Genomic DNA, 25,959 nt, shown 5'->3' with positions numbered 1-25,959 from the left:
GAAGACAGAGGCAGTGACTGGAGGCCTGCTAGCAAAAAGCCAAGGAATGTCTGAGCCGTCAAAAGCTAGGAGAGAGGCATGGAACAGATTTCCCTTCTGAGACCCCAGAAGGAGCCAACCCTGTTGACACCTTGATTTTTAGACTTGGCCTCCAGAACTGGGAGAGAATACATTTCTGTTGCTTCAAGCCACCAAGTTGGCAGTAGTTCGTTACAGCAGCTCTCAGAAACTAATACAGCATCCTCTTAGGAAAGCGGTTTAATGCCCAGACCATTGGCTCCTCCTGGAGCTGGCTTCTTAGACGTCCTGCCAGCCCCTTACTATTTTTCAAAAATTTTCTTCCAACCTGATATCTCAACACAATTCTCAACATCTTGTTATATTTCCCCCGAAGAAGTTGTAATGCCCTCTCTCCCAGGGTGGCTGCCCTACTAAATCTTTCTTCTGGGAAGACCAGAACTAAATCTCTCTTCTGCTGGAGCCCAAGCAGGCACATGGTGATCACTCACTCCCTGGCAATTATGAGTCCCTACTGTGTGCAAGTTTCCCAGCTCCGACAAGAACACACCCTACGCTTGCCCCATTAACCACAGTAGCTGCCCACATCAGACAGGATCCAGCTGGTTTAAGGGCACTGGCCAGCTGACCTCCCTCTGAAGGCTCTGAGATGAAGCAACAACAGGCTGGGGCCCTGTCCCCCTCCCACGGCAGTGACCAAGAGGGGGGCCGGGCAGGAGGCAGGCACTCACCGGGTCCTTATTCTCTTGGTCTGTCCTGGTCTCCCTGATGTCCCCATTGTAGGTGGAGGTCCGCTGATCCTCGGCTGCGCTCCTCTGCTGCCATAGTATGGCCTCTCCCTCGTACTCCTTCCTGTACAGGTTGGTTCTGTCCGACAGGCTGGCTCGACGCACCACCTTCCTAAGGGGAGTTGGGGAGGGGGGATGCTGAGAGGCTGCATCCAGGCGCCATGGGTGGGAGTATCCTCGGGCACCCCGGCTGCCCTGCCCCTGACTCACCCGCGGCTGCCTGCACTGGACGTCCTCCTGCTCAAGGATGACTTGTGCCTCAACTGCGACTTCATGATCACGTCGTGCTTGTGTTTTAGCTCCAACAGCAGTACCTTGAACTCTTCCTCTTCACACAGGTCTGAAGGGGCAAAGGAGCCCATGGTGGGGGATAGTGCAGGGGGCTGTGGCCCCTGAGGGCCCTCCAGACCAGAGGAGCTGCCACGCCAACCCACTGAAAACTCCCAGCATCTTTTGGGACATGGGAGGAGGGGAGAAAACAGTGCCAGCCTTATTTCCTGGGCTACGACTCAATCCTTAGAGGAGTGTAAGAGGAAAACCACGTCCCATGTACAGTCCCAATTCCCAGTTATGACTGAAGGATTCAGACACCTTTGATAGCTTCCAAGAGGAGACATTAATTCCGCACAAAAAGTATCAAGAGAATCAAGCAGGTACCCCATGTAGCCCAAGCAAGAACTTATGAAAAAATGCTGAAATCATACATCCCTACCCACTCAATCCACCTCATCCTTTAATTCAGCCGTCTGAACCAGTCATCCATCCATAGACTCATCCTCTACCCACCCATCCTCTTATTCATTCATACATACATTCATCCACTTACCCATCTATCCATCCATCCATCAATCTACCACCCATTAATTTATTCATTCATCCAACTATCCATCCACACACCAACCCACCATCTATCCAACCATATATTTAAACTTTTATCCTCTATTCATCAAAAAATCAATGAATGCTTATGTATACACCACGTGTTGTCCTGAACTTACCTATTGGCATCTCATCCATGGACGTCCTAGCACTGAGACTGGCCCCATGGGACACCAATAGCTCTGCCATCTGCATCTGAAACACAGGAAGAAGCCGAGGTTCCCCCCTGCCCAGGGCTCAGAAAGCCTAGGAGGTGGAGAGAGTGTTCAAAGCTTCTTAGGATGTGATCCAAAGAATGGTGGGGCAAAGTTGACTCCCAAGGAAGGCTCTGCCCCCTAAAGCCAGGAATCCCGGCAAATGCAATTGGCTTGACACCTCCTCCAGCATGTCTGGGCCATACCAAGGGACAGAAGAAGGAGTCAGCTATAACTCCAGAGCTGTCAGGTGTTTAAAGAGGAATGGTGAAAGCCACAGAGATTTCTATCTGGGAAACAAATGGAGAAACTATTCAAGGCAGAAATGTGGGGAATTTTCCAGCAAATTGGATTGTCGTCTTGTTAGGACACAACTCACCAATCATTTTTGCAAACTCCCTAGGTCTTTTCATATCCCACATACTAGCCGTAGCCAACACCCTAAGTGGGTCTTGTGTTCTTTTGAACCAACTTCCAGCCCAAAGGACAGCAGGTTGACTCTGTGCTGGCCTCCTTCACAGCCCTGTGGGTGACAACTACCTGTCCCCAGAAGGCAGCCGCGTGCAGGGGTTCCCAGCCATCCCAGTCCTTCACATCCACGCGCACCCCGTGGTCCAGGAGGAGCTCGGCTGCCCGCAGGTATCCATTGGCTCCAGCTATGTGCAGCTGAAGGAGAGGAAAGACGTGAGCATTCCCCATGGGGCTGGTCCCTCATTTGGAGGCAGGAGAGCCCGTTCCCTGACCCAAGTCCCAGATCATACTTGGGACCAGCAGAATGGAATAGAATGAGGTGGAAATACCAGCCACGTTACAGAGCATTAGCAAGTCTGCAACATGGAACTAGAAGGTAAGGCAGACAGGCGAGCCTTTCTCCCATCTTCAAGCCCTATAGTTAAGGCAACAGCATTTACTGAGTCCCTACTCTTCATTGAGCCCTTTAGAAGGGGTCTCAGAGGTCCAATAGGGTGGTTTTAAAGTATGTCTACAAGTTCTTTGACACATCTCTCTTTAAAAGATGAAGTTTAGAGAATTCCCTGTGGTCCAGTGGTTAGGACTCCGTGCTTTCACTGCCAAGGGCCTGGGTTCAATCCCTGGTCGGGGAACTAAGATCCCACAAGCCACGCGGTACAGCCAAAAACAAAATTTTTTTAATTAAAAAAAAAAAAATGAAGCTTAATGCCTCCCTCCTTGAATGTGGTCCAGAACAAGTGACTCACTTCTAACAAATAGGATGTGGTGAAGTGGTGGTGTGTGATTTCTGAGGTTATAAAAGTCATTGCTGCTTCCAGCTTAGGCTCTCTTGCATCAGTCACTCTAGAAGGAGGCAGCCATCATGTTGTGAGGACCCTTAAGCAGCCCTAAGGAGACAGCCTAAGAGATGAGAAACTGAGGCCTCCTGCTGACAGCCAGTGTTAACTTGCAGCCGTGTGAGTGTGCCACTTTGGAAGTGAGTCCTCCAGCCCCAGTCAAGCCTTCAGATGACTGCAGCCCTGGCTGACATCTTGACTGTAACCTCATGAGAGACTCCATGCTAGGGCCACCCAGCTAAGCTGCTCCCAATTCCCTGACCTACAGAAACGATGTGAGATAATAAATATTTATTGTTGTTTTGAGATGCTACATGTTGTGTTAGTATGTTATGCAGCAACAGATACCCAATACATCCAATAAGGGAAAGCTCATGTTGAGGCCCCCTCTCTCTTACCTGGCACCATTTAAGGCCTCTGGTGATGGATACCACCTTGCAGACCTCAGTTGTCCACTTGCCCAATCTCCCAGAAAATACATAAAGTGCTTAGCACGTGACGAACCCTCAGTAAGTGATGAACATCCTTAGAGAGCCATGAGTGATGACAAGATGCACTGTGGGAATGGATGGAGGAGCGAGAAGGAGACGAGGCAAAGAGAAACCAAATGCCCAGCCAAGGTGGGAGACAGGTGAGAGCCCAAGGAGGCCAGCAGAAGCCAGGCTGGGAGGAAATCAGAGGGCTCTCGGGGGGGCCAAGGTCAGGGGCAACAGAGCCTCAGCCAGTGGGACGGGGAAAGCACGGCCTTCAGAACAGAGCCCTGCTGGCCAGATGCTGCATCATCCTGGGGTCAGGTTGCTGTAAGGTTCTGGCAAATGGAGGTTTTCCTTTATTTTTTAATTTGTAGAAAAGACTCAGGGTGTGATCTGGTACAGGCACACGTGAAAGTTGGTATCCTTATCTGATTTATAAATATCTGCTGCTTGCCAGTGGTTGAGAATGACACACAGCTGGACAGCCAGACATTACAAGCTGTGGGGTCACATACATGGCTGGGAATAAAAAGGTATGACTGGAAGAGCAATATTGGTGGTTTTTTGTTTTATTAAAGTACAGTTGATTTACAATGCTTCAGGTGTACAACAAAGTCATTCAATTATACATACATGCATATATATATATATATATATATATTCTTTTTCAGATTCTTCTCCATTATAGGTTATTACAAGATATTGAATATAGTTCCCTGTGCTATACAGTAGGTCCTTGTTGTTTATCTGTTTTATATACAGTAGAGTAATAATGTTAGTAATAATAATGTGTTAATCATTAGCATCTATTGAGCGTTTACAGACTCTGTGCTGAGCACCTACATGCAGAATCTCATTTAGTCCTCCCAACAATGCTTAAGGAAGATACTATTCATCTCCCCACTTTACTGGGAAGACCTGAGACCTAGTATGTGCCCGGCCCATGTGGGTGAGCCACTATGAGGCTAGCCCAAGCGGAGCAGACCCCTGTGTCTAGAGGGCTGAGCCACAGACCCAGAGGAGCTCCAGCTACGGTGGGCAACTCCCTGATACAGCCTGGCCATGATTTCATACAGCGTTCATGCAGCAGTGCTCAATCCAACTACCTGACTCAATCCTTGAGTTCTGGGCTGAGCAGGTGATCTGAGCAGGGACCTTGTTCATAGAAAAGGGCATGAGGTACATACACCTAAAAATAGAACTACCATAGGATACAGCAATTCCACTGCTGGGTATATATCCAAAGAAAATGAAAACGCTAATTTGAAAAGATACATGCACCCCAGTGTTCATAGCAGCATTATTTACAATTGCCAAGATATGGAAGCAAACTAAGTGTCCATCAAAGATGAATGAATAAAGAAGGTGTGGTATATATAGACAATGGAATATTACTCAGCCATAAAAAAGAATGAAATTCTGCCATTTGCAGCAATGTGGATGGACCTAGAGGGTATTATGCTTAAGTGACATAAGTCAGACAGAGAAAGACAAATATGTTATCACTTATATGTGGAATCTAAAAAATAAACAAATGAATGTATATAACAAAACAGAAACAGACTCACCAATATAGAGAGGGTCAGGGGAGGGGCAAGATGGGGTAGAGGATTGAGAGATACAAATTATTATGTACAAAATAAATAAGCAACAAAGGTGTATTGTACAATACAGGGAATATTGGCTATTGCTTTGTCAGAACTTTAAATGGAGTATAATCTATAAAAATATTGAAACACTATGTTATACACCCAAAACTAATATAATATTGTAAATTAACTATAAAATAAATAAATAAAATTTAAATTAAAAAAACTTTAATTAAAAAAAAAAAGAAAAGGGCATGAGGCAGAGGGTAGGGCTCAGGAACAGGTAGGAGAAGCCCAGTTGTCACACCTGGGCCACCAGTTCAGGCCTGAGGGACGGGGAGGGAACCTGGTACTGCTGAGCTCTGCCTGGTGAGCTGAAGATTCTGAAACCCCTGAGTTCTCACGGTCACACAGACCACAAGCCTAGGGCAGGGCCCAGCCATGGGCAAGGTTGGGAGCGGTGGGGTGGGCTTCCAAGGCCATGCTCCAATTTTCAGTTTAGAGGCTGCAGAAGCAGACCTTCCGCAATACCGAGCTGTATCATGCTATGAGAGCCTATGAAGAAAGATCAAGAAGGTTTCCCAAGTCACTGACACTTGAGCTGAAAGGGTGAGTGGAGCTAACGAGGCAGATTAGAGAGAGAGAGAAGGTTCCATTGTTCTCCATCTCCAGGGTCTAGTCCCGCATGCGGCATACAGGACGTCGATGGGTGGGCGAACCGATGGAGGGATGGGTGAACCAGTGATGAATGGGTGCCTGGGGGTGTCTGGGCTCTGAAGTCAGGGAACCCAGAGGAGAGGCTGTTGCAGCAACATCAGGGACAGCCAGCGAGGCAAAGCACTGGGGTGAGAGAGGGGACACTAAGGCAGGGGAAGGAACAGTGCAAAGCAAGATGGCCTGGGTGAGCAGATGAACAGGGCACCAGTCCTTAGGCAGGAGACATCACAGGAGGAGGCGGAAATAATGAACTCAGGCTGGACACCTGGAGCTTGAGGTAAAGGAGAAACTTAGAGACAGAAGAGGCGAATGGCAGAGCCAAGCCTCCCACCCAGGGCTCCCGACTCCCAGCCCCAGCTTCTCAAAGCCACTGAGCCCCGCTCTACTAACTTCCCACATTCCAGGGGCACCCCTGGCCCCAAGAGGTGGGGGAGGTCCAAAGCCATGGACAGGCCCCAACGGTATAGGCTTGGCCTCCACCGGCACTGGCCCAGTTCGGTTCTAGCTGATCTGGGTTCTGGTCCTGACCCCCCAGCCCAATCCAGCCTGGCCCCTCTCCTCACCAGTGTGGCACCCTGGGCATCTATCCAGTCAAGGTCCTGGCCGGCTGCAATCATACAGTGAATGTCCGAAATCATCTGCTGCTCAGGAGCTGCCCGCTTCTCATTGATTTTCTCTTGGGTGATGCCTGCAGTGGGGAAGGGGGGATTGAGTCAGCATTCCCAGGCAGAGAACCCAAGGGGGAGGGAAGGGGGGGAAGACTGGAGAGGCGTGGCTCCTGTCCCCGAGGGTCTGCCCGTCAAGGGGGTAGATAGATATGCTCAGAGGTCATTTCTCCCAGGCCCAGTGAATACAAACACCACGTGTTGGGCCACAAACAAGGTCCATTCCTGCCTGGTACCCAGTCAGCACTGTAGTGATATCGATTACTGTTACACACACAGTTCTTCTACTTCTACCATCCACCTACCTGCCCCAACTGCTCAAATACCTGGCTCCATCTCATCCTTTAGGTCCAGCCTGGACCACCTCCTCAGCTGGCCTCCCCTGACCACTCTGTTTGACCAGGTCTCTGTTAATTTCTTCTATTTCGTCTACAGCTGTGTTTGCAGCACCAGGCACGATGCTCAATGAATCTTTATTACGGCAATGACTGAATTACTGAACATACAGCTTTTGAATGGAGAGCTGAAGAAATCGAGGTTGAGGGACACAGAAACACATTTTCAAGCCTGAATCTCTGGCTAAAAATTTAAGCGTTACTAGCAGCTGCTAATGGTATTTAAGGAGAGAGTGATTTGCTCTGAAAAAAAGGTCCATGAGATCAAGCATTCTTGGATAGGATTCAGGGGAGGTCTATAAACTTGAAATAGAAAAAGAATGACCTGTTTATTTTCATTAACCTTTCAATGAAATGTAGCATTTTCTTCCATTAGAACGTACGCCAAATTCACAGTAGAATTGGCAGTGCCTGTGACTTTGTCACCAACAGAAACTGTAGGTATTTTCATATCATGTTATCTTATTGTTTCACGAATCAATAACGTTTCTATTTCACACATTTAAAAATATTTGGGGAGCTCTACTTTAATAGAAGTGGTTTCCTTTATAATCCTATGGCTTTGATAACTGCATTTAAAAATATTATTCTGAGAAGGGTCCATAGATTCACCAGATTGGCACAAAAATTGTTAGGAAGTTCTGCAGGTGAACAAAGAAAGTGCCAGAGCCAGGGAATGGGCAGGCTAAAAGGGCAGTTCCCGCAGCCATCTGGGAAGAAACACAAGCGCAGAGCCCGGGCAGGACCTTGGACTGCAGTCTAGGGTCTGGATTTGAGATTTATTTCTAAAGAGGAGGTCCTTCGGGGGTATGCACTGGGGTGGCGGCTGTGGGCAGATCTCTCTGATTGCTGCATTCATTTCCTCTCTGAAGCTCATTTGTAAGCTGAGAACAGCCCACATCTTGTTTATCCAGGGTCCCTGGCAGCCCGTGTGGTGCCTGGCACAGAGCAGGCAGCCGCGAATGTTCTTGACTTTGTATTATTTTTCCCAAATGGGAATGTATCTTTATTGTGAATGTTTATTGAATTGAAATTGTCACAGCTGACAAAGAGACCCGGCCAGCTGAGGCCACCCGTGTGTGGGGGTGACACAGATGAGAGCAACGCCCCCCTTGTGCACAGCACGTCTTCCAGGGTTGTTCTGTGTCCGCATCTTGCCCATCACATGGGTAACAACCATCGTGGGGCCCCATCCCAGTTCCTGAGCACTGAGCAGGCGGTGGGCGCATTGCTAGGTAGCTTGTTCACCTGCATTGATGTGAGAGAGCCGCAGCCCCACTTCACCGCAGGCGGCCCCGCCCTTACCCTGGTACGCCATGCATGTCTCGATGACATCCAGGGTGGGCTCATCCTCGCAGAGGTCATAGGGCATGTTCCCATCGGAGTTGACGGCAAGCAAGTCGGCCCCACTGCAGAGAGAGGGCCAGGGTGAGGGCCAGCTATGTGCGCAGAGGGTTGGTCTGGCTGCCTCTACCACCCAGCCTCTCACTCCCACCCCACTATGCACCCCAACATCCACAACCCGACCACGGTGCAGCCCAGCAAGGATAGCATCTCCAGGATCTCAGGGGCCCCAGGTGGGAAGGGACCAAAATCCCAGAAGGGCTGTGCCAGCAGACTTCCCCCAGCTTCCCGCTCTGTTGAACCAGCAGGCAGGCACTTGGGCACAGATGTCAAATAAGAAAATACAACATTAATGGCAGCAGCACTGCTTCCCAGGCATCTGCTTAGAGCCAGGCTTGATCTAAGCCCTTTATACTCATCATTTGATATAATCCTCGTAATAGTCTTCTTGGTTCAGTATTATTGGCCCCATCTCATGCAAGGGAAACAAAGACTCAGACAGGTTCAGTCACTTGTCTGAGGTCACACAGCCAGGACGTGGGAGGGCCAAGACTCAAACCTGGCCCTTTCACGGGCCAGCTCTTTTCACTTCTCCTTGTCCTATTTCAGTCTTGGAGCAAGTGCAGAAGTACCCTCAGCTATCCCCTACCTCCTCCTCTAAGTCCCTGCCCAAAAGGCTGACCAGGATAGGGACAGGACAGAGCCGTGAGGCTCCATGGCAGAATCTGCCTTTTGGGCCACTGGCTCCTACGTGCATGGCTCTGGGATGCCCTGCGGCAGCATCACCCGGGCACCACTGAAATAAAATGCAGCTTCCTGGGCTCCACTCTGGACCTCCTGAAACAGAGTCTCTCGGGGGTGGGGTGGGTGGGGTTGAGGATTACGTATTTTAAACCCATGATTCTGGTACACATCGGTGCTGGGGACCCACTGTACCAGGCTGGCACCACTCCCTTCTCCTCTCGCACCATCCCAGATTGGACTGTGGCCACCTGATGCTCCTGTAGACTTAACCACACCCAGGTTCTCATCGGAGGTGTGGGCATGGGCCACCTGCCAGTCCTTTGGCCTAACAGCCCTCCACTGTGACCTCTCTGAGCTCCTGTGTGCCCTTGGGTAAGCTAATCCACCTCTCTGAGCCAGGGCTGCATCTGTATCCCTCCAGTAGCCACCTGATGGGCCTTGGCTGCTCTGCTGAGACCTCTGCCAAAGGTCACCTGCACTCGGCCACTATTCCTGAATCCTTGCACTCAGATGCTCTCCTGGGACCCCAACCCATGGGTCTCTCTCCGTCTTGGCTCTGGTACTGAAATCACCTGATTTCCTGTGTGGTTCCTCAGGACTTTAGCATCCCTGAGTGCTCAGTGCCCAGCACAGGGCTTGGCCCAGCTTGACTGCCCTCCAATCATTAGATGAATTCAATTCAATACACTTGAAATTGAATGGTGCCTTTTCTGTGTGTTTATAGAAACTAAGCAGACTAGAAGGAATTTCAGCATGGGAGGAGACTGTCAGAGCTCTATAGAGGGAAATGGCCTTATTCCTGGGAAAGGCATTGTTACGTGGTGTCCCCCAAAGCCCATTCTGCCCCAAAGAAATGCAGGTGGACATGATTTGGCGGGGTGGGGGCAGGCAGAGCCAAGGAAGTATGCTTGCTTTTTATTTTATAGCAAGAAAAACAAAAATGGCAACGACACATAACCATGGAGGAGATGAATTCAGACTCATGGGGACAGACAGAGAAAAAGAGACTGAAAAAAGAAAATGATACCCTGATACAAAGACAGATGAAGACACCACAAGAAAACTACAGACTGATATCCCTTATGAACACTGATGCAAAAGTCCTCAAGAAAATACTAGCAGGGACTTCCCAGGTGGTGCAGTGGTTAAGAACCTGCCTGCCAATGTAGGGGACACAGGTTCGTTCCCTGGTCCAGGAAGATCCTACATGCCTTGGAGCAACTAAGCCTGCTAGCCACAACTACTGAGCCCGCGTGCCACAACTACTGAGCCCGTGTCCTGCAATTACCGAAGTCCGCATGCCTAGAGCCCGTGCTCCGCAACAAGAGAAGCCACTGCAATGAGAAGCCCGCGCACCGCAACGAAGGGTAGCCCCTGCTCACCGCAACTAGAGGAAGCCTGTGCGCAGCAGTGAAGACCCAACACAGGCAAAAAAAAACCCAAAAAACAAAAACCAGCAAACCAAATTCAGCAGCCTATTGCAAGGATTATACGCTGTGGCCAAATGGGATGTATGCCTGTAACACAAGGATGGTAAATTTTTTAAAATAAATTTATTTATTTATTTTTGGCTGCATTGGGTCTTCGTTGCTGCACGTGGGCTTTCTCTAGTTGCAGCAAGCAGGGGCTATTCTTCGTTGTGGAGTGCGGGCTTCTCACTGCGGTGGCTTCTCTTGCTGCGGAGCACAGGTAGGCGCACAGGCTCAGTAGTTGTGGCCCATGGGCTTAGTTGCTCCGTGGCATGTGGGATCTTCCCGGACCAGGGCTCGAACCCGTGTCCCCTGAATTGGCAGGAGGATTCTTAACCACTTCACCACCAGGGAAGTCCCAAGGATGGTAAATTTTATGTTAGGTGTATTTTACCCAATAATATCGGGAGAAAGAAAGAGAATGAAAGGAAAGAGAGAGAGAATTAAGAGAGACACAGTGGAAAAGACAGAGTGATACCAAGGAGGAAAGAGACAGAGATGGAGAGAAAACGAGAGAGAAAGACACAGGGATGGAAAGGGAATGTGGTGAGAAAGAGAAAGAGTGGCAGGCGCCAAACGAGACAGAAAAAAAAGAGAGAGAGGAGATGAAAGTAAAAAAAAAAAAAATAGAACTTGGAAAAAACCAAAGGCAGAGGGAAGGCTGTTCTTGGCGGAGAGAGGGGCACGTACTACTGAACGAGGATTTTCACCAGGTTGATATGGCCGCAGGTGGCCGCGGCATGCAGGGGCGTCCACAGCTCGTTGTCCTTGGCGTTCACATTGGCACCGTGGGAAAGGAGCAACTTGACAATTTCCTCAAAGTTGTCAATGCAGCACTGCAAGGTGGACACAGGCAGGGTCAGCTCCCAGCAGGGCCCTGGGTCGTGACGAGGGCACACCAAGTTCCCCCTCGAGAGGCCACAAGAAGGACAGCAGAGCCAAGCTGCCTGAGTTTGAATCCAGCTCCATTACATACATGCTGTGTGGTCTTGGGCAAGCCACTTAACCTTTCTGAGTCTGTTTCCTTGTGAGTAAGTTAATAATATACAAGATAAAAATATAAAGACAATCCAAAAATAAAGTCGTCTATAAGATGTTTTGCAAATGTTGGTGGAATGGGATGAAATTTGGAATGAGGCTTTAAAACCTTTTCTTTTTAATTTCAGAAGGCTTCCTTCCAACAAAACTGTGTGGAGAACTCTAACTTAGATAACCAATCAATTCAAGCAGGGCTGCTTGGGCTGAAGCAGGGGCATGTGTTGGTTGGGTGGGGATGAGGGTGATTGGGGAGACCCCCCTTGACAGCAGTGACCTCCTAGATCACAGTTTGGAATCTCTGACTTAGGAATTTCTGACCCAGAAGCTAGTTCTTGGGGAAGTCCCAAGTAACCATGCCTCGCCCCCAAAAACCAAGCTCCATGTGAGGCTCTAAGGGGTCCTAATACAGTCCCTGAGAGGAGACAGCCGTGTCTGTGCTTCTCCTTGTCCACACGTGGGGCAGCCCCAAGGAGAAGGCAGCCCCCAGAGAGATGCAGGGCTCCAACTGCCATTGGAGCTCCCAAACTCCAGGGATGGAGGGTGAAAGATTCCAAGCGGACAGAGGGGCCTCAAGCCAGGGCCATGAGCAGTGAAAAGTGAGGACAGAGGAAGTAGAAGACAGGAAACCACTTTACAGGCTACAGGATGCATCCCACGTGACCTCTGGAGAAGCCAGCAGGGGACAAAACGCTCAGCACTGCCCATCCAGGGAAGCGCTTACCCCTCGGTGCAATGGGAGATGTTGCAGAGTTATACTTGGAGGAGAAGAACAGTCAAGATTGCTTTTTAAAAAATCCCTCCTCTGGCTGCATGTGGAGAAGAGATTGCGATCACAAGCTTTGCAGGGGTGACGAGGCATGGTGAGGAACTATGCTGAAATCACCCATGTAAGAGATGATGGTGGTCCAACCTAGAGAAGTGACCGTAGGCCTGTGGAGAGGTGACTGGATGCCAACAGAAGGAGCGGGGGCACCTGTGGCAGCCCACAGCCCCAGGTGGGTGTGCGGATGGGGATAGGGAGGGAGATGGGGCGCCACCACGGCCTCCACCCCTATTCTCAGCAGAACCAGGGGCCAGTGCCAGAGGGACAGATGGGAAAGAAGAAGCCATTTGCACAGATGGTGCCAAGGACCCAGGTTCTCTTTCTGCACCAGCCGATCTGGGGTTGGCTGGCTCTGGGGGCACCTCTCCGGACAGCAGGGGCATGTGTGACCCAGTGGAGCCTCAGGTAGTGGGGAGAACCATGCAGTGACAAAGCATCGCCGGCAGAGGGCACCAAAGGCACCAGAGTGAGGCGTCGGGGGAAAGGCGTGGGTCCCCAGGCTGTCACCGGGAGATGGGTTTGGGATGGCCCGGTTCATAGGAGGAGAAGCAGCCCAGCCCCTGGGATCAGGGGACAGAAGGGCCAGAGATCCCACCCTGAGGGCTGCAGAAAACATGAGGATGGGCGGGGCGGTGGGCGGCAGGGGGATTATGCATCCAGAATTGCAGTCGTGTGAGAAGGATGCCCATGGGCTGGGCCAGTCTGTACCTGAGCAAGGGCTGGGTTGGGACCTGGATGCGGGAGTGCAATGGGGGCTGGTACGTGATGGAGTGGGCTGGCCTGCTCTCCTGCATTCCCCAAGGTGGGCAATGACACCTGGCATTGGATGACTCCTCCCACCCCGTCACTTCCCACGTCCAATCTAGCACCAGGTGTGGATTCCATCTCCTGCATCGCTGTCCCCATCCCCACTGCCTTGGCTGAGGCTTCATCATCTCTCTCTGCCTCCCTGTCACTCTCCTTCCACACACCTCAGCCGGAGAGAGCTTCTTTGTTAATCCAGCCACGTTGCTCTCAGTTTACAAACCTCTGAAAGGCTCCCTGTTGCCAAGAGCAGGAAACCCACAGAAAGCTCTTCCTACTGTGCTCCTTCTTTGTACTGGAGCAGTAGTGACAATAATGATGACACCTATAACAACAGCCCCAGCAGGAGCAGTAATAATATGTCACACTGTCAATAATAAGAGCTAATGCTTTTAGAGGCGTTACTAAGGCCACGCATCTTGCTAGCCATGCATTGACTCATTTGATCCTCAGAACAACACTTCCAGGGCTCCCTAGCCATGTGGGGCTAGAGGCTACCGTACCGGACAGTGTCGTTACACAGAACATTCCATCACCATAAAGGTTCTATTGGACAGTGCTGCCCTGACTCAGTTTCCTGAGCTGTAAAATGGGGATAATAATATTTCAAAGAATTGCTGGGCAGATCAAACCACACTTCACATAAGTGAAGTGGCTTTGCCAGAGAAGTGAACATGTGACCCATTTTAATAATAATAACTAATATTTACCCAGTGTCAAGTGATGCTTATAGGGTTTTTATGTGTATTTATTTAACCCTCACAACAACCCAATGAGATGGATACTTGTTATTCCTCTTTTACAGATGAGGAAAGTGAGGCACAGAGAGCTTAAAGAACTTGCCCAAGGTCACACAGCTAGAATTTGTAGACGCATGAAGCCCTGCGGGACAGGAAGAGAAGCCAAGAGGACACATGGGGAGCCCCTGGGCTGATGGCTGAGGGTGGAGACTTGTCCCCAGGGCTTATGGGTAGGGGGATGGCCAGTCTCTGCCCACCCTTCCTGCCCTCAGAGGGAGATGGAGAGGCTCTCCCCAGCCCAGGGTTCCAGTAGCCTGGACTCCCACCCGCCAGGCTGCATTCAAGTCCACCTGATCAAAAACTTGGTCCAGAGCATGGGGAGGCTCAGCGTGCTCACTCGTTAACTCAGCACACACATATTGAGCACCTACTGTATGCCAGCATGGGAAGCAAGACTGGGATACATCAATGAGAAGAGACCTGGGCTCTGCTCTTGTGCAGCGCAGAGTCTGGGTAACGGGAGACCAGCATTAAATAGTCACGCAAATGGATGAAATGACAAAGGGATGCTCAGAAGAAAGGACATGGATATAACAGCAGAGCTCTCAGGCTCTTGCTGTGCACGCACCCGAGCGCTGGGTGAAGTGCGACGGGGAGCAGTACTGTGTGTGCAAGGGACCGAAAAGTCAAGTGGCTGGAGGCCAGGCAGCCAGAAAACATGGTGGGCTCAGCAGGGGCACAGGGGAGTTCCTTACCCCCAGCGTTATGGAAAGACACCAGAGCACTTTGAGTAGCATCAGCAAATGTTGGGTCTGAGCATCCCTGCAGCCACTGCTTGGAGGATGAAGCAGGGGCAGGGCTGCCTGAATGCTGGGGACTAGTTAGGGGGCTGTTGCAGCATCCAGGTGACAAACGACAGCCAGAGCAGCCCCTCCCTAACCAAAGGGGCCCGGGCCCATCTCGCTGCCCTAAAAAGGATGTGTGTTTTGATAGCACATGATTCCTGGCCAGAGTTCATGGCTGTGTGACCTTAGGAAGGTCACATAAGCCCCCTGTCAATCACTTTTGTCACGGGGGTGGATGGATGCCTTGGTGGGTGTGAACAAATGTGCTTCGTAAACTGTCAAGCTCCAGACAAACTTGCTTTGTTTGTCAAACCCTTGGCCAGGCAGTGAGGATGCAGCGTACAAAGGCTCCCTGTCCGCGGAGGCTGTGTGTGTGCCGCGCATGTGGGCACAGGGCTCTGTGGGCGTGCCTGTAACAGACACACTCGTCTCCAAAGCAGACAAGAGCCCTTCAGATGTGGTAGCTGCGGCTCCCCTCCCCCGCCTCCCTGAGGGCTCTGGCAGGAAAAAGCAGGGAGATGGGGTACCTGTCCAGGTGGAGAGCAGGGGCCCCAGCGGGTCCTTACCTGGTGCAGGGCTGTGAGTCCATCCTCGTTGCACAAATCAGGGCTGATCTTATTCTTCAGGAAGTAGCGCACTGCAACAGAGGGGACAGGAGTGACTGTCCTGTCACACTTTAGGTGTGCAGGGATGCGGGGGACCCAGGTAAGACCCGCTCTCCCCCAGGTCCTGACACAAACAGTCTTGTTTATCTCTTACAACAGGGGTGAGAGGTAAGTGTCAAAACCTCCCCATTTCACAGATGAGGAAACTGAGGCACAGAACACAGATCTCTTGTCCAGGATTTCCAAGAGGTGGAGAGCACTGCCTGTCTTACCCTGCATAATAATGACAGGAGCTAACAGTTATTGAGCACCTCCTGTGCGCCAGGCACAGAGCTAAGCGATTTATGTTTGTTGTCTAGAGGGAGAACATTCTAGTCACTGAAAGCATACACTCTGGTGTCCAATGGCTTGGGTTCAAATGTAAGTGCTGTTTTTATTGGTTGTGCAACCTCAGTCAAGACACTTCCCTCTGGGGCTTCCCTGGTGGCGCAGTGGTTGAGAATCCGCCTGCAAATGCAGGGGACAGGGGTTCGAGCCCTGGTCTGGGAAGATCCCAGATGCCGCGGAGCAACTAAGTCCGTGCGCCACAACTACTGAGCCTGCACTCTAGAGCCCACGGGCCACAGCTACTGAGCCTGTGTGCAACTACTGAAGCCTGTGCACCTAGAGCTCGTGCTCTGCAACAAGAGAAGCCACCGCAATGAGAAGCCCGTGCACTGCAATGAAGAGTAGCCCCTGCTCACTGCAACTAGAGGAAGCCCATGCGGAGCAACGAAGACCCAATGCAGCCAAAAATAAATAAATAAATAAACAAAAATAAATTTATTAAAAAAAAAAGACACTTCCCTCTCTGTGCCTCAGTTTTCTATTCTATAAAATGGGGATGATGTTAATCCCACCTCACCAGGACATCATGTGGAATAACTGAGGTGAGCTGTTGGCAGGGTCTTAGCACGGTGTCTGGCACATGGTTTGAACGTCAGCACTTGTTATGGAGGTTGTTATTATTTTTATTAACACTGCAGGTCCCTGCACCCATAAGTGTCAAATGTCCCTGCTTTGGCCCTACTGAGCCGTGAGGCTTTAAAGCAGAGGCTTTAACTGCCCTCCATCCTGAGACCTTTGTCTAATGTGTGTGTGTGTGTGTGTCTGTGTGTGTGTCTGTGTGTTTTCAGGGATGGTGGGAGGGGGGAGGGAGCTGGGGCGTGGGAGGGCAAAGTGAACTCTAGCCACAGACTCCAATCCCTCTTGCTTAGGACCCCTCCCTCCCCTCTTCCAAGGGGACCCTCCCTCCTTCTCCATCCTCCCCACCCCATTCAAGCCCTAGTTCCCATCCTGGACCCAAGGGCAAAGGGAAAGAGGGAGGGTCAGCACACACATACCGGTAGTACATCATCATATCAATATACTCAAGTCCACCTGCTCAGAAACTTGGGCCAGAGCACAGGGAGTCTTCAGTGCGTTCATTCATTAAGTCAGTACACACATATTAAGCACCTACTGTATGCCAGCATGCGGAATGATGCTAGGATACACCAAGGAGCAAGAGACATGGGCTCTGCCCTCGTGTGGCTCAGAGTCTGGGTAGCAGGAGACTGACATCAAACGAGCGAACCCACCAGCCCTGCAGGCCCCTTCCAGCCAGCAGCAGGAGGCCCTGCCATGGCCTCCAAGCTTTAGGATACCCATCTCTGGCCAGCCTCCAGCTGCACAGCTTCCATGGGGCGAGGCACCCATGGGGCCAATGGGATGAGTCCATTGAAGCCCATGGTTCCTCCTCTGACCCATCTTACCCTTCCCTGTTCAAATGGCTCCAAGCCCGAAGGTAGGGACTGCACAGGTCTCTTCCCCAGATCCACCTTCCCAAGGATGGACCATGCAGTGGGAAAATACACCTCTAGGCTGAAGGGGTGACCAAGGGGTGGCCGTTTGCAGAGCAAATGGAGGAACATGAATACACGAGCTGGCTTGTGTGTGAGGCCCTCATGATGCCAGGGACTGAGGCCTGGGTCCTGCAAATGGGAGAAGCAGGCCGAGCCTGGCCCCTCGGAGCCCCCTCCCACTCCCACCCAGTTTGGCTTCCTCAAAGCACGAGCCAAACTGCACAGCCCCTGATGCCCGCTGGGGGCGCTATCTCCACACTACAGCCCACCACCCACGCGATGGGGCAGGGACGCAGTGGTTTCCTTCTAGATTTGCCTCTGCTGTGGAGGAACAAACTCGAGTGACCTGTGAAGGGCGGAGGGAAGGCCATCCATTCTGCGGGCTGAATACCTGCTCCGCACCCCCAGCGGGTGCTGGAGAAGAAGATGAGGTCTCTGGAGCAGCGGGGATGGGGGCCGTCTTCATTAGTCCCAGCTCCCGGACCCAAAGCCCCAGTGGCACCCTTGGCCTGAGTGTGAACAGAGGCCCCTGTGAAGGGGAGGTTGAGGCCTCCACCCAGCCTCCTGGCAAGAGGTGGCATCTCCGGCAGACTTGCCCTAGATGCTTTCATTGCTGCTGGGGGTCAGAGTGACAGGAGTTTATACCAGATACAGTCGGGTCCTCTGGAACCACTAGCGACATCTAGCTCATATGGCTTTCAAATGTTAACTCATAAAAATTCAAAATTCAACTTCCTCAGTCGCTCTGGCCACATTTCAAGTGGTCAACAGACACAGGTGGCTACCATATTAGAAAGTGCAGAAATAGAACATTTCCATCTTCACAGAAATTTCTATTGGACAGTGCTGCTTTGGGGCATTATACATGGAAATTAGCCCCATCACCAAGAGCTAAAACCCTTCTGTGGCTCTCCATTGCTCTGGGAACAACGTCCAAAGCTCTTACTATGGCATAGGTCTGCACAATGTGTTCCCTGCCTGCAGGCCTCCATCTTGCACAATTCCAGGGGGAACCATTCACACTGTGGTCTGTGAGACTGGCACCCCCCAGCCCAGGGCAGAGCAGTGCACAGCTTGCTCAGCTGTACACAGGACTCCTAACCTACCTGCCTCTCCAGTCTCACTTCTTTAACTCCAAACACCTTCCACAATGGTCTTTTGTCAGCTACAGAGTCACCATACTTCCTTTGGCCTCTGAGTTTTGCATAGCCTGTTCCCATTGCCTGGAAGATGCAATCATCCATCCATACATCCACCCATCCACCCATCCACCCATCCACCCATCCATCCACCCATCCATCCATCCGTCCACCCTCATCCATGCATCCATACATCCATCCACCCATCTACCATCCATCTACCCACCCTCATCCAAGCATCCATCCAGTCTTCCACCCATCCACCAACCATCTATCCACCCACATCCATGCATCCATCTCTAATACACACACACACACACACACACACACCACACCTGTCTCACTCCTCATCCTGTACATCTCACCTCAAACTCTCCAGACGAAGGCACTCACCCTGGTCTGCATGCCCTGAGCTTCTATACATCTCATATATAGCCTATCACAACCACAATTATGTAACAATTTGAGTAATTATAGTAGACTTTGGGTCTGCCTCTGTAGGGCAGGACAGTGACCTGGCACTTACTGCTCTTTCCTTAAGGCCTGGCACATGGTAAATCCTCAACAACCTTTCCAGGACCCTGACCTAATTGGCAGCCCCTTAGCTCAGTCCAAGTACACAGCTTCTCCATCTCGGAGCACGGCAGACCACCCTGTAGTGCTGACCCGTATGGCTCGCATCTGGAGTCTGCAGTGCTGCCTGCAGGGTCCTCCTACCAGGATGGATGGTAGCTGTTCTCAGCCTCAAGGCCATGTTTGAAGACTATGGCAAAGCCACTGATCACTGTGGCCCAGCCTGTCCACGGGCTGGTGGGGTTGTCCTGGGCCTGACAGCTGGCCTTTGGGAGAGTAGAAGTGAACATGATGTCCCTGTGCAGGATGGGTTTCTGGAAGGTTCTCCTTTGGGGGTGGGTGGTGGACCAGGCTTCCAGTCCAGGAGACACTCTTTGAGGCAAAAACTGAGCATCAGCTGCCAAAAGCAGCCTTTGTGTGCAGTAATTACTGGGGTGTTCTCCGTGTGGCACGGGAGCCTAAGACATGTAATTACTCCAATGTTGGGCAGTTATTTTCAGCCCAAGAGGTGGGACAAGTCATCCTTGTCTCTAAGGAGCTGTCAATAGTCATGAGTCAAGGTCCCCTCCGTGGTTCTACTAATGCTTTAGCTGGGAGCCTGGCTCTGGACACAACTCATTGGAGCAAAGACCCCACCCCCCAGGGCCTGGCCAGGTTTTCCTGCCTCTAGGGTTCAGCAAGAAAAATGATTCTTCTGTCAACAGTGTGTTCTTACTGGATGACTCCTATGTGCCCAGGTCAATGCAGGACCACTTTCTTTCATGGGTTCATGTCTAATTATTCCTCTTACGGAGAACAGGAGACAGAGGGTCAGGAAAGTGCAGCTCACAGCCACGTGCAACCGAGTGGAGGAAATCAGACCCTCTGATTTCTAAGCCCAGGCTCTTAGCCACAAGGCTGCTCTGTTCTGCCCCTGAGGCCAGGAATGCGAACAAGCATTGCTGGAGTAACCAGAGCCGGGCTGAGGGCTGGCATGGGGAGGAAGGGGAAAGGAGAGTGGACAGGGTGACCTCTGCTCGGCAAGCATCAGAGGCCCTCGAGTCCCAGGCCAAGCCTCTTCTTGCAGACAGAAGGGCTCAGGGATCCACAACCAGGACAGAAGAAACATGGCAGCCCCGGGGTCATGGTCAGACATCTCAGGGGCCAAATTAAACACAAAGTCGCCTTCTCTCACTCCCTCCTTAAAACCCTCTGGTGGTTCCACATTGCTCTTAGAATAGAGTTCAAAATCCTTCCTTGGCCTTCACTGGGGTCAGCAAACTATGGTGCAAGGGCCATATCTGGCAGGCAGCCTGTTTCCATAAATTAAAATTTCTTGGAACACATCCGCACTCATTGATTTACACATTGCCCATGAATGCTTTTACCCTACAACACCAGAGTTGAGTACTTACAGCAGAGATGTATGGCCCGCACAACCTAAAATATTTACTATCTGGCCCTTTACAGAAAAGATTTGATGACCCTGGTCTTCACGGTCCTGCATGGTGTGGTCCACCTACAGGGCTACCACCTTGCACGATTCCGGGGGGCACTGTTCTCAGCATAGTCTATGGGAGTGGCTAGCTCTGGAGTTGTGCAGTGTGCAGCCTGCTCAACCTGACCTAGCCATCCTGTGTCCCTCGCCCTCCAGGCTCTCCTCTTGCTCTCCAAGCACCTTGCACAATGGAGGTAACTGGCTTGGGGGGATCTGAGGGGCTGGCTGGGGCTCAGAGAGGACAAACACAAGAAGGGCATGCTCTCCTCTCCAGCTGGGCATGTCCACCACTTTTCCTGATTGCCCACCCTCAGGTCTGCCCCCAAAGCACCCACACTAGGCTTGCCCATCAGTTTGTCCAAGTGACCCTCTGTCCTCACACATTTCTTTAGCTGTGGCTTTAGGCAAGTTATTCCTTCTCTCTGTGCCTCAGTGTCCTCATCTGTAAAATGGGGATCACAACAGCATCTTTTTTGTGGGGATGCTGTGAGGATTAAGTAAGACAATGCCTGAAAGATACTACTATCATTTATATTAAAAATAGGGCTTCCCTGGTGGCGCAGTGGTTGAGGGTCCGCCTGCCAGTGCAGGGGACATGGGTTTGTGCCCCAGTCCGGGAGGATCCCACATGCCGTGGAGCGGCTGGGCCCGTGAGCCACGGCCGCTGAGCCTGCGCGTCCGGAGCCTGTGCTCCGCAACGGGAGAGGCCACAGCAGTGAGAGGCCCGCGTACCGCAAAAAAAATAAATAAATAAAAATAAAAATAAAAAACAACCACTGAGCTCCTGCCTGGTCCCACGCTGTGCTGGGTGCTGGAGATGTAATCATGGATATCTTGCATTTCTCAAGAGCCCTTGACCTGGTCCTAAAAGACAGAGGTCATCTCTCTTCAGGGAGCTCCGAGCATCTGCTGGTTCAAGGACCACAGTGAGGCCACAGCCAATGTCCCCACCACCCCCCGTGAAGTCAAGACCCCTCTGCGATGGCAAAGAGGTGGCTCCCGCCCTCCCCTCATGTATTCCTGCTCCTGGCGCCAAGCCCGTCGCTCCACCCACACCTCCCTGGCAATCTGGCTGGAATCTGGGCCAAGCAGGGCCATCTGTTCCCCTCCGTCTCCAGCTGTAGCGAGCGAGGCTGAACCGGCCCATCTCGGCAGGAAGCTGGTGGCGGCTGCCTTTGGGGAGAAATCACTGCTGACAAGCTTGTGTTTTCTTTGCCACCTGACCCACTCCACCCCACAGAGCAGACCACCTGACCTCGGGCTGGTGAGTGATGTGCAACCACAGGTGTGGGTCCTGCTCCTGCCCTGGGGGATCAGGGACAGCAAGGCAGAGGTGTCTGCTTACTGGAGGTGGACCTTGGACAATCTACATCTGCTGGGGGCGCCCTGGGGCTGAGCTGCTGTCACCTGGCCACATGACTTCCACTATCACGTTCACGGGACACCCACCCACCCAGCCCTCCTCCCTTCCCATCTTGCTTCCTTTCCCACCCAACACCCAGGAATGAAGCCTCATCCTCCCACTACCTCCTAGGCGCTGACCTAGGAGGTCAGATCTAGTTTCTGACCCTCCACACCCCTACTTTGTCCCACCCTCCAAACTCCCCCTCCCCGAAACCCTCACCAATTCACTCACACTGGTTTCTTCCATTTCTTAAAGCAAGACGAAACAAAAACTGAGCTCCTCAAGGCCTTTACACACACCGTTTCCTGCACCTGGAGCCCTCTTTCTTCCCATACTTGGGCCAGCAAACTCCTCTTCTTCCTTCCAATTCCAGCTGAATTGTCACCTCCTCTGAGAGGCCTTCTGTGATCACCCATATCTCAATCGAGTTGCCTGAGTTATTCTCTCCCATAATACCCTGCATTTCTGCTTCACAGTAGCTCCTATGGCAATTTATAATTATAGGGTCATTAGTTAGCATATATTAATTATATAGTGATTTGTTTAGTTTTGGGGGCTCCATGAGGGCAGGGAACCCCATTGACTGGTGTCCCCAGTGTCTAACATGGAGCCTGGCTTAGAGTAGGGGCTCAAGAAACATCTATTGCAGTGAGAGCACCTGAAATCTACTCTCTTAGCAAATTTCTAGTACTCAATACAGCACCATTATTAACTATAATCATCATGCTTCACATTAGGTCTATAGATGTATTCATCCTACATAATGGCAACTTTGTACCCTTTAACCAACATCTCCCCCCCAAAAAAGTAACTATATGAGGAGATGGATATGTTAATTAGCTTGACTATACTAATCAGATAAACATCACATTGTGTACCTTAATATGTACAATTTTTTTAAAAAAATTATTTTTATTTATTTATTTTTGGCTGCGTTGCATCTTCGTTGCTGCGCGGGCTTTCTCTAGTTGCGGAGAGCGGGGGCTACTCTTTGTTGCGGTGCGTGGGCTTCTCATTGCGGTGGCTTCTCTTGTTGCGGAGCATGGGCTCTAGGCACGTGGGCTTTGGTAGTTGCAGCATGTGGGCTCAGTAGCTGTGGCTCACGGGCTCTAGAGCGCAGGCTCAGTAGTTGTGGCACACGGGATTAGTTGCTCCACGGCATGTGGGATCTTCCTGGACCAGGGCTCGAACCCGTGTCCCCTGCATTGGCAGGTGGATTCCCAACCACTGCGCCACTAGGGAAGCCCAAATATATAAAATTTTTATTTTAAAAAATCTATTGTGTGAATGAACAAAGGCAGGAAGGAATGGAAGGAGTGCTCAAAGCTCTGGGGGCCCACAAAGCTGCTTGTTCAGGGGGGCCTTGGGATGGTGGGACATGGTCTCTCCCTGGGGACACGTGCATAGTCCTGCAGACACAACACAAAGAGTGTGACTTGAGGACTGAAAAGCAACAGGCATGGATTTTGCACAGAAATGAAGCAGCGAATACCCCTCCCCAAGCCTCCAGTGGCGATACAGCCAGACATGTCAGCTGACCGTAGGGGTCCCTCAGCCCACCTCCAGGTCAGGCCCCAGGCACCATCATGACCCTCCCACCCAGGATCCCAGTCCTCACTCCCTCTGTCCTGCACCTTTGGTGTTCTTTCTACAATCCAGCACTGACTGTACACCAAGCACTTTGTCTATCAAATCCATTAGTCTTCCTAAGCCAGTTATGAGGACTAATGACCTGCTATTATAAATTAACAGCCTGCTATCATCACCCCAATTTACACATGGGAAAACTGAGGCTCAGGCTTGAACATGTGAAATGACTTGCACAAGGGCATGTGTCTGTGAATGGCAGAGCTGGGATTTTAACCCAGGTCTGGCCACCTCCAAAGGCTGAACACTTAACCACTTTGCTAAAACTGCGCCAAACAAGGACACGGGGAAGGGAAGGTGGGCAGCAAAGAGATGTGTAAGATGGATGCAGATGTCAGCGTGAAGAGAGCCATTGACAAAAAGCTAGAAGAAAGGTCAAGACCACTGCCAGTACTTCAGTGTTCAGTACGTGATAATAAAGACAGTGATCACTAACAGTCATCCCAGAACCTTCTTGTTAGAGCAGTTTGCAGACAGGACACTGGGGCAGGAGGTTAACACTTAGCCTGAGGTCTCGTGACAAATGAGTGGCAACTCGGGGGCTGACTCGAGCCTGAGCTCCACCACTTCCTCTGTTTGTCTTCCTGTTGCCTCTGCATTCTAGGCAGACCCCACCCCATCCCTGATGCCAAGCATCCTCATGGCCGGCCTCCGGCTGCTGCACCCCACCCACTAGGCTGCACCTCCTCCATGGAAAGTCGTGCCCCCTGCTGGCCCTGTTTCCTCCCCTTCCTCACATCCCAGGGCTGCTTTGCTCAGTCTCATGGGGTCCAGCACCTGGGGTCTGGTCAAACCAACTCCTCTGGCCCTCCCTCCCCCTCTGCCCCTCCTCAGGGTGCTGTCAGGGCTGCAGGGGGCCCAGCCTACTGCTTTAACCACGCCAGAAGGGCCAGCACTCTCAGCCTCTTTCCTCTCCTCCCAAGTCAAGGTTGTCTCGAGTCCTCAGTGCACTGCGCTCCCCAAATCATTCCACTGAGCAACTTCAACCTTTCTACCCACCACTGCTCCTCCCTGGAGCAGAAAGAGCCAGAAATAGCTGCTTCTAGGGAAGCCCAGCCGCCTTGGGCTGAGGGTGGAGTCAAGTCTAATGGTTTCTGCAGGAACTGGTGTAGCCCATCCCACAGGAAGGAAGTTCACCCCTGGATCCCGGGCGATGACTCAGCCATGGTGGAGGGTGGACTCAAAGTCACAGCCCCAGGCCCAGGCCCCAGGAGCCAGGCCTTGCTCTTCCTTAGGTAGCCCCCCTCCAGGGCCCATTCGAGAAGAGGGGTCAGACAATAACAAGTGTTGGCAAGGATGTGGGGACATCGGAACTCTCATACATTGCTGGCGGGAATGTAAAATGGTGCAGCTGCTGTGCAAAACAGTCTGGCAGTTCCTCAAAATGTAAACATGAAGTTACCATATGACCCAGTGACTCCACTCCTAGGTATAGACCCAAGAGGAATGAACACGTACATCCACCCAGAAACTTGTACACAGATTTTATAGTAGCATTATTTACAATAGCCCCAAAGTGGAAACAAGCCAAATATCCGTCAATGGAGGAATGGATAAATGAAATGTGGTATAGTCACACAGTGGAATATTATGTAGCCATAAAAAGGAATGAAATGCTGATATGTGCTACACCATGGATGTACCTTTGAAACATCATGCTAACTGAAAGAAGCCAGTAATGAAAGACCACATATTGTGTAATTCCATTTACAAGAAATGTTCGGAATAGGCAAATCCATAAAGATAGAAAGTAGATTAGTGGTTGTCAGGGGCTGAAGGGAGCAGGGAATGAGGAATGACTGTTCATGAATACAGGGTATCCTTTCGATGAAATTTTTCTGGAATTAGTGGTGACTGTTGTACAACCTTGTGAATGTACTAAAGACCACAAATTGCACACTTTTAAGAGGGAATTGTGTAGTATGTGAATGATACCTCAATTTTAAAAGGAGAGCAAGGGGCTCCAAGCTGACCTTGAGCATCCTGCTGTAAGCTCATTCCCCTGCCAGCCTGGGAGATCTGTGAGGTCAGTACGGCACCTGTTGCATTCATCACTGTACCCATAGGGCCGAGGATGATAGCCAGTACACAGTAGGTATTCAACCTTTACTTAATGGAAGGGAAGGAAGGAGGAGGCCACTGGCCACTGGGCTGTATATGATCTGGCCTCTGCTCACCTCTCCTGGCATCATCTGTCCTCACCACCATGGACCCTTTCAGGACCACCCATGCACCACTTTCTCTCTTGCATTTGTAAGCCTTCTTGTGTGCTATTCCCTCTGTCTGTCTTTTTCTGCCTTCACTTCACTTGGCTAATTCTTAACCAGGTTTCAGCTTAAGTGTCACTTCCTCCATGAAACCTCCCCAGGCTGGGCCAGGTACCCTTCTCATGTGCTTT

General features: G+C 51.1%; 1 protein-coding gene across 2 annotated transcripts in view; it reads right to left on the bottom strand.

Annotated features, from left to right (window-relative positions):
- Positions 1 to 25,959, bottom strand: part of PPP1R16B (protein phosphatase 1 regulatory subunit 16B) — a gene marked incomplete at both ends in the record, with an annotated part of 71,450 nt that overhangs the window by 6,198 nt on the left and 39,293 nt on the right. Inside the window, 8 exons of one of the 2 annotated variants that reach the window (XM_079718700.1) lie at positions 750 to 918; positions 1,017 to 1,146; positions 1,805 to 1,880; positions 2,420 to 2,545; positions 6,529 to 6,653; positions 8,331 to 8,434; positions 11,273 to 11,418; positions 15,399 to 15,469. In XM_079718700.1, coding sequence (XP_079574826.1) covers positions 750 to 918; positions 1,017 to 1,146; positions 1,805 to 1,880; positions 2,420 to 2,545; positions 6,529 to 6,653; positions 8,331 to 8,434; positions 11,273 to 11,418; positions 15,399 to 15,469 — 947 coding nt within the window. The remainder of the gene's footprint in view (positions 1 to 749; positions 919 to 1,016; positions 1,147 to 1,804; positions 1,881 to 2,419; positions 2,546 to 6,528; positions 6,654 to 8,330; positions 8,435 to 11,272; positions 11,419 to 15,398; positions 15,470 to 25,959) is intronic. The other variant, XM_079718701.1, reaches the window with a different exon arrangement.

The sequence above is a fragment of the Hyperoodon ampullatus genome (assembly GCF_949752795.1).
Source record: "Hyperoodon ampullatus genome assembly, chromosome: 14".
NCBI classification, from domain to species: domain Eukaryota; kingdom Metazoa; phylum Chordata; class Mammalia; order Artiodactyla; family Ziphiidae; genus Hyperoodon; species Hyperoodon ampullatus.
This window is presented reverse-complemented; position numbering and strand designations above follow the sequence as displayed.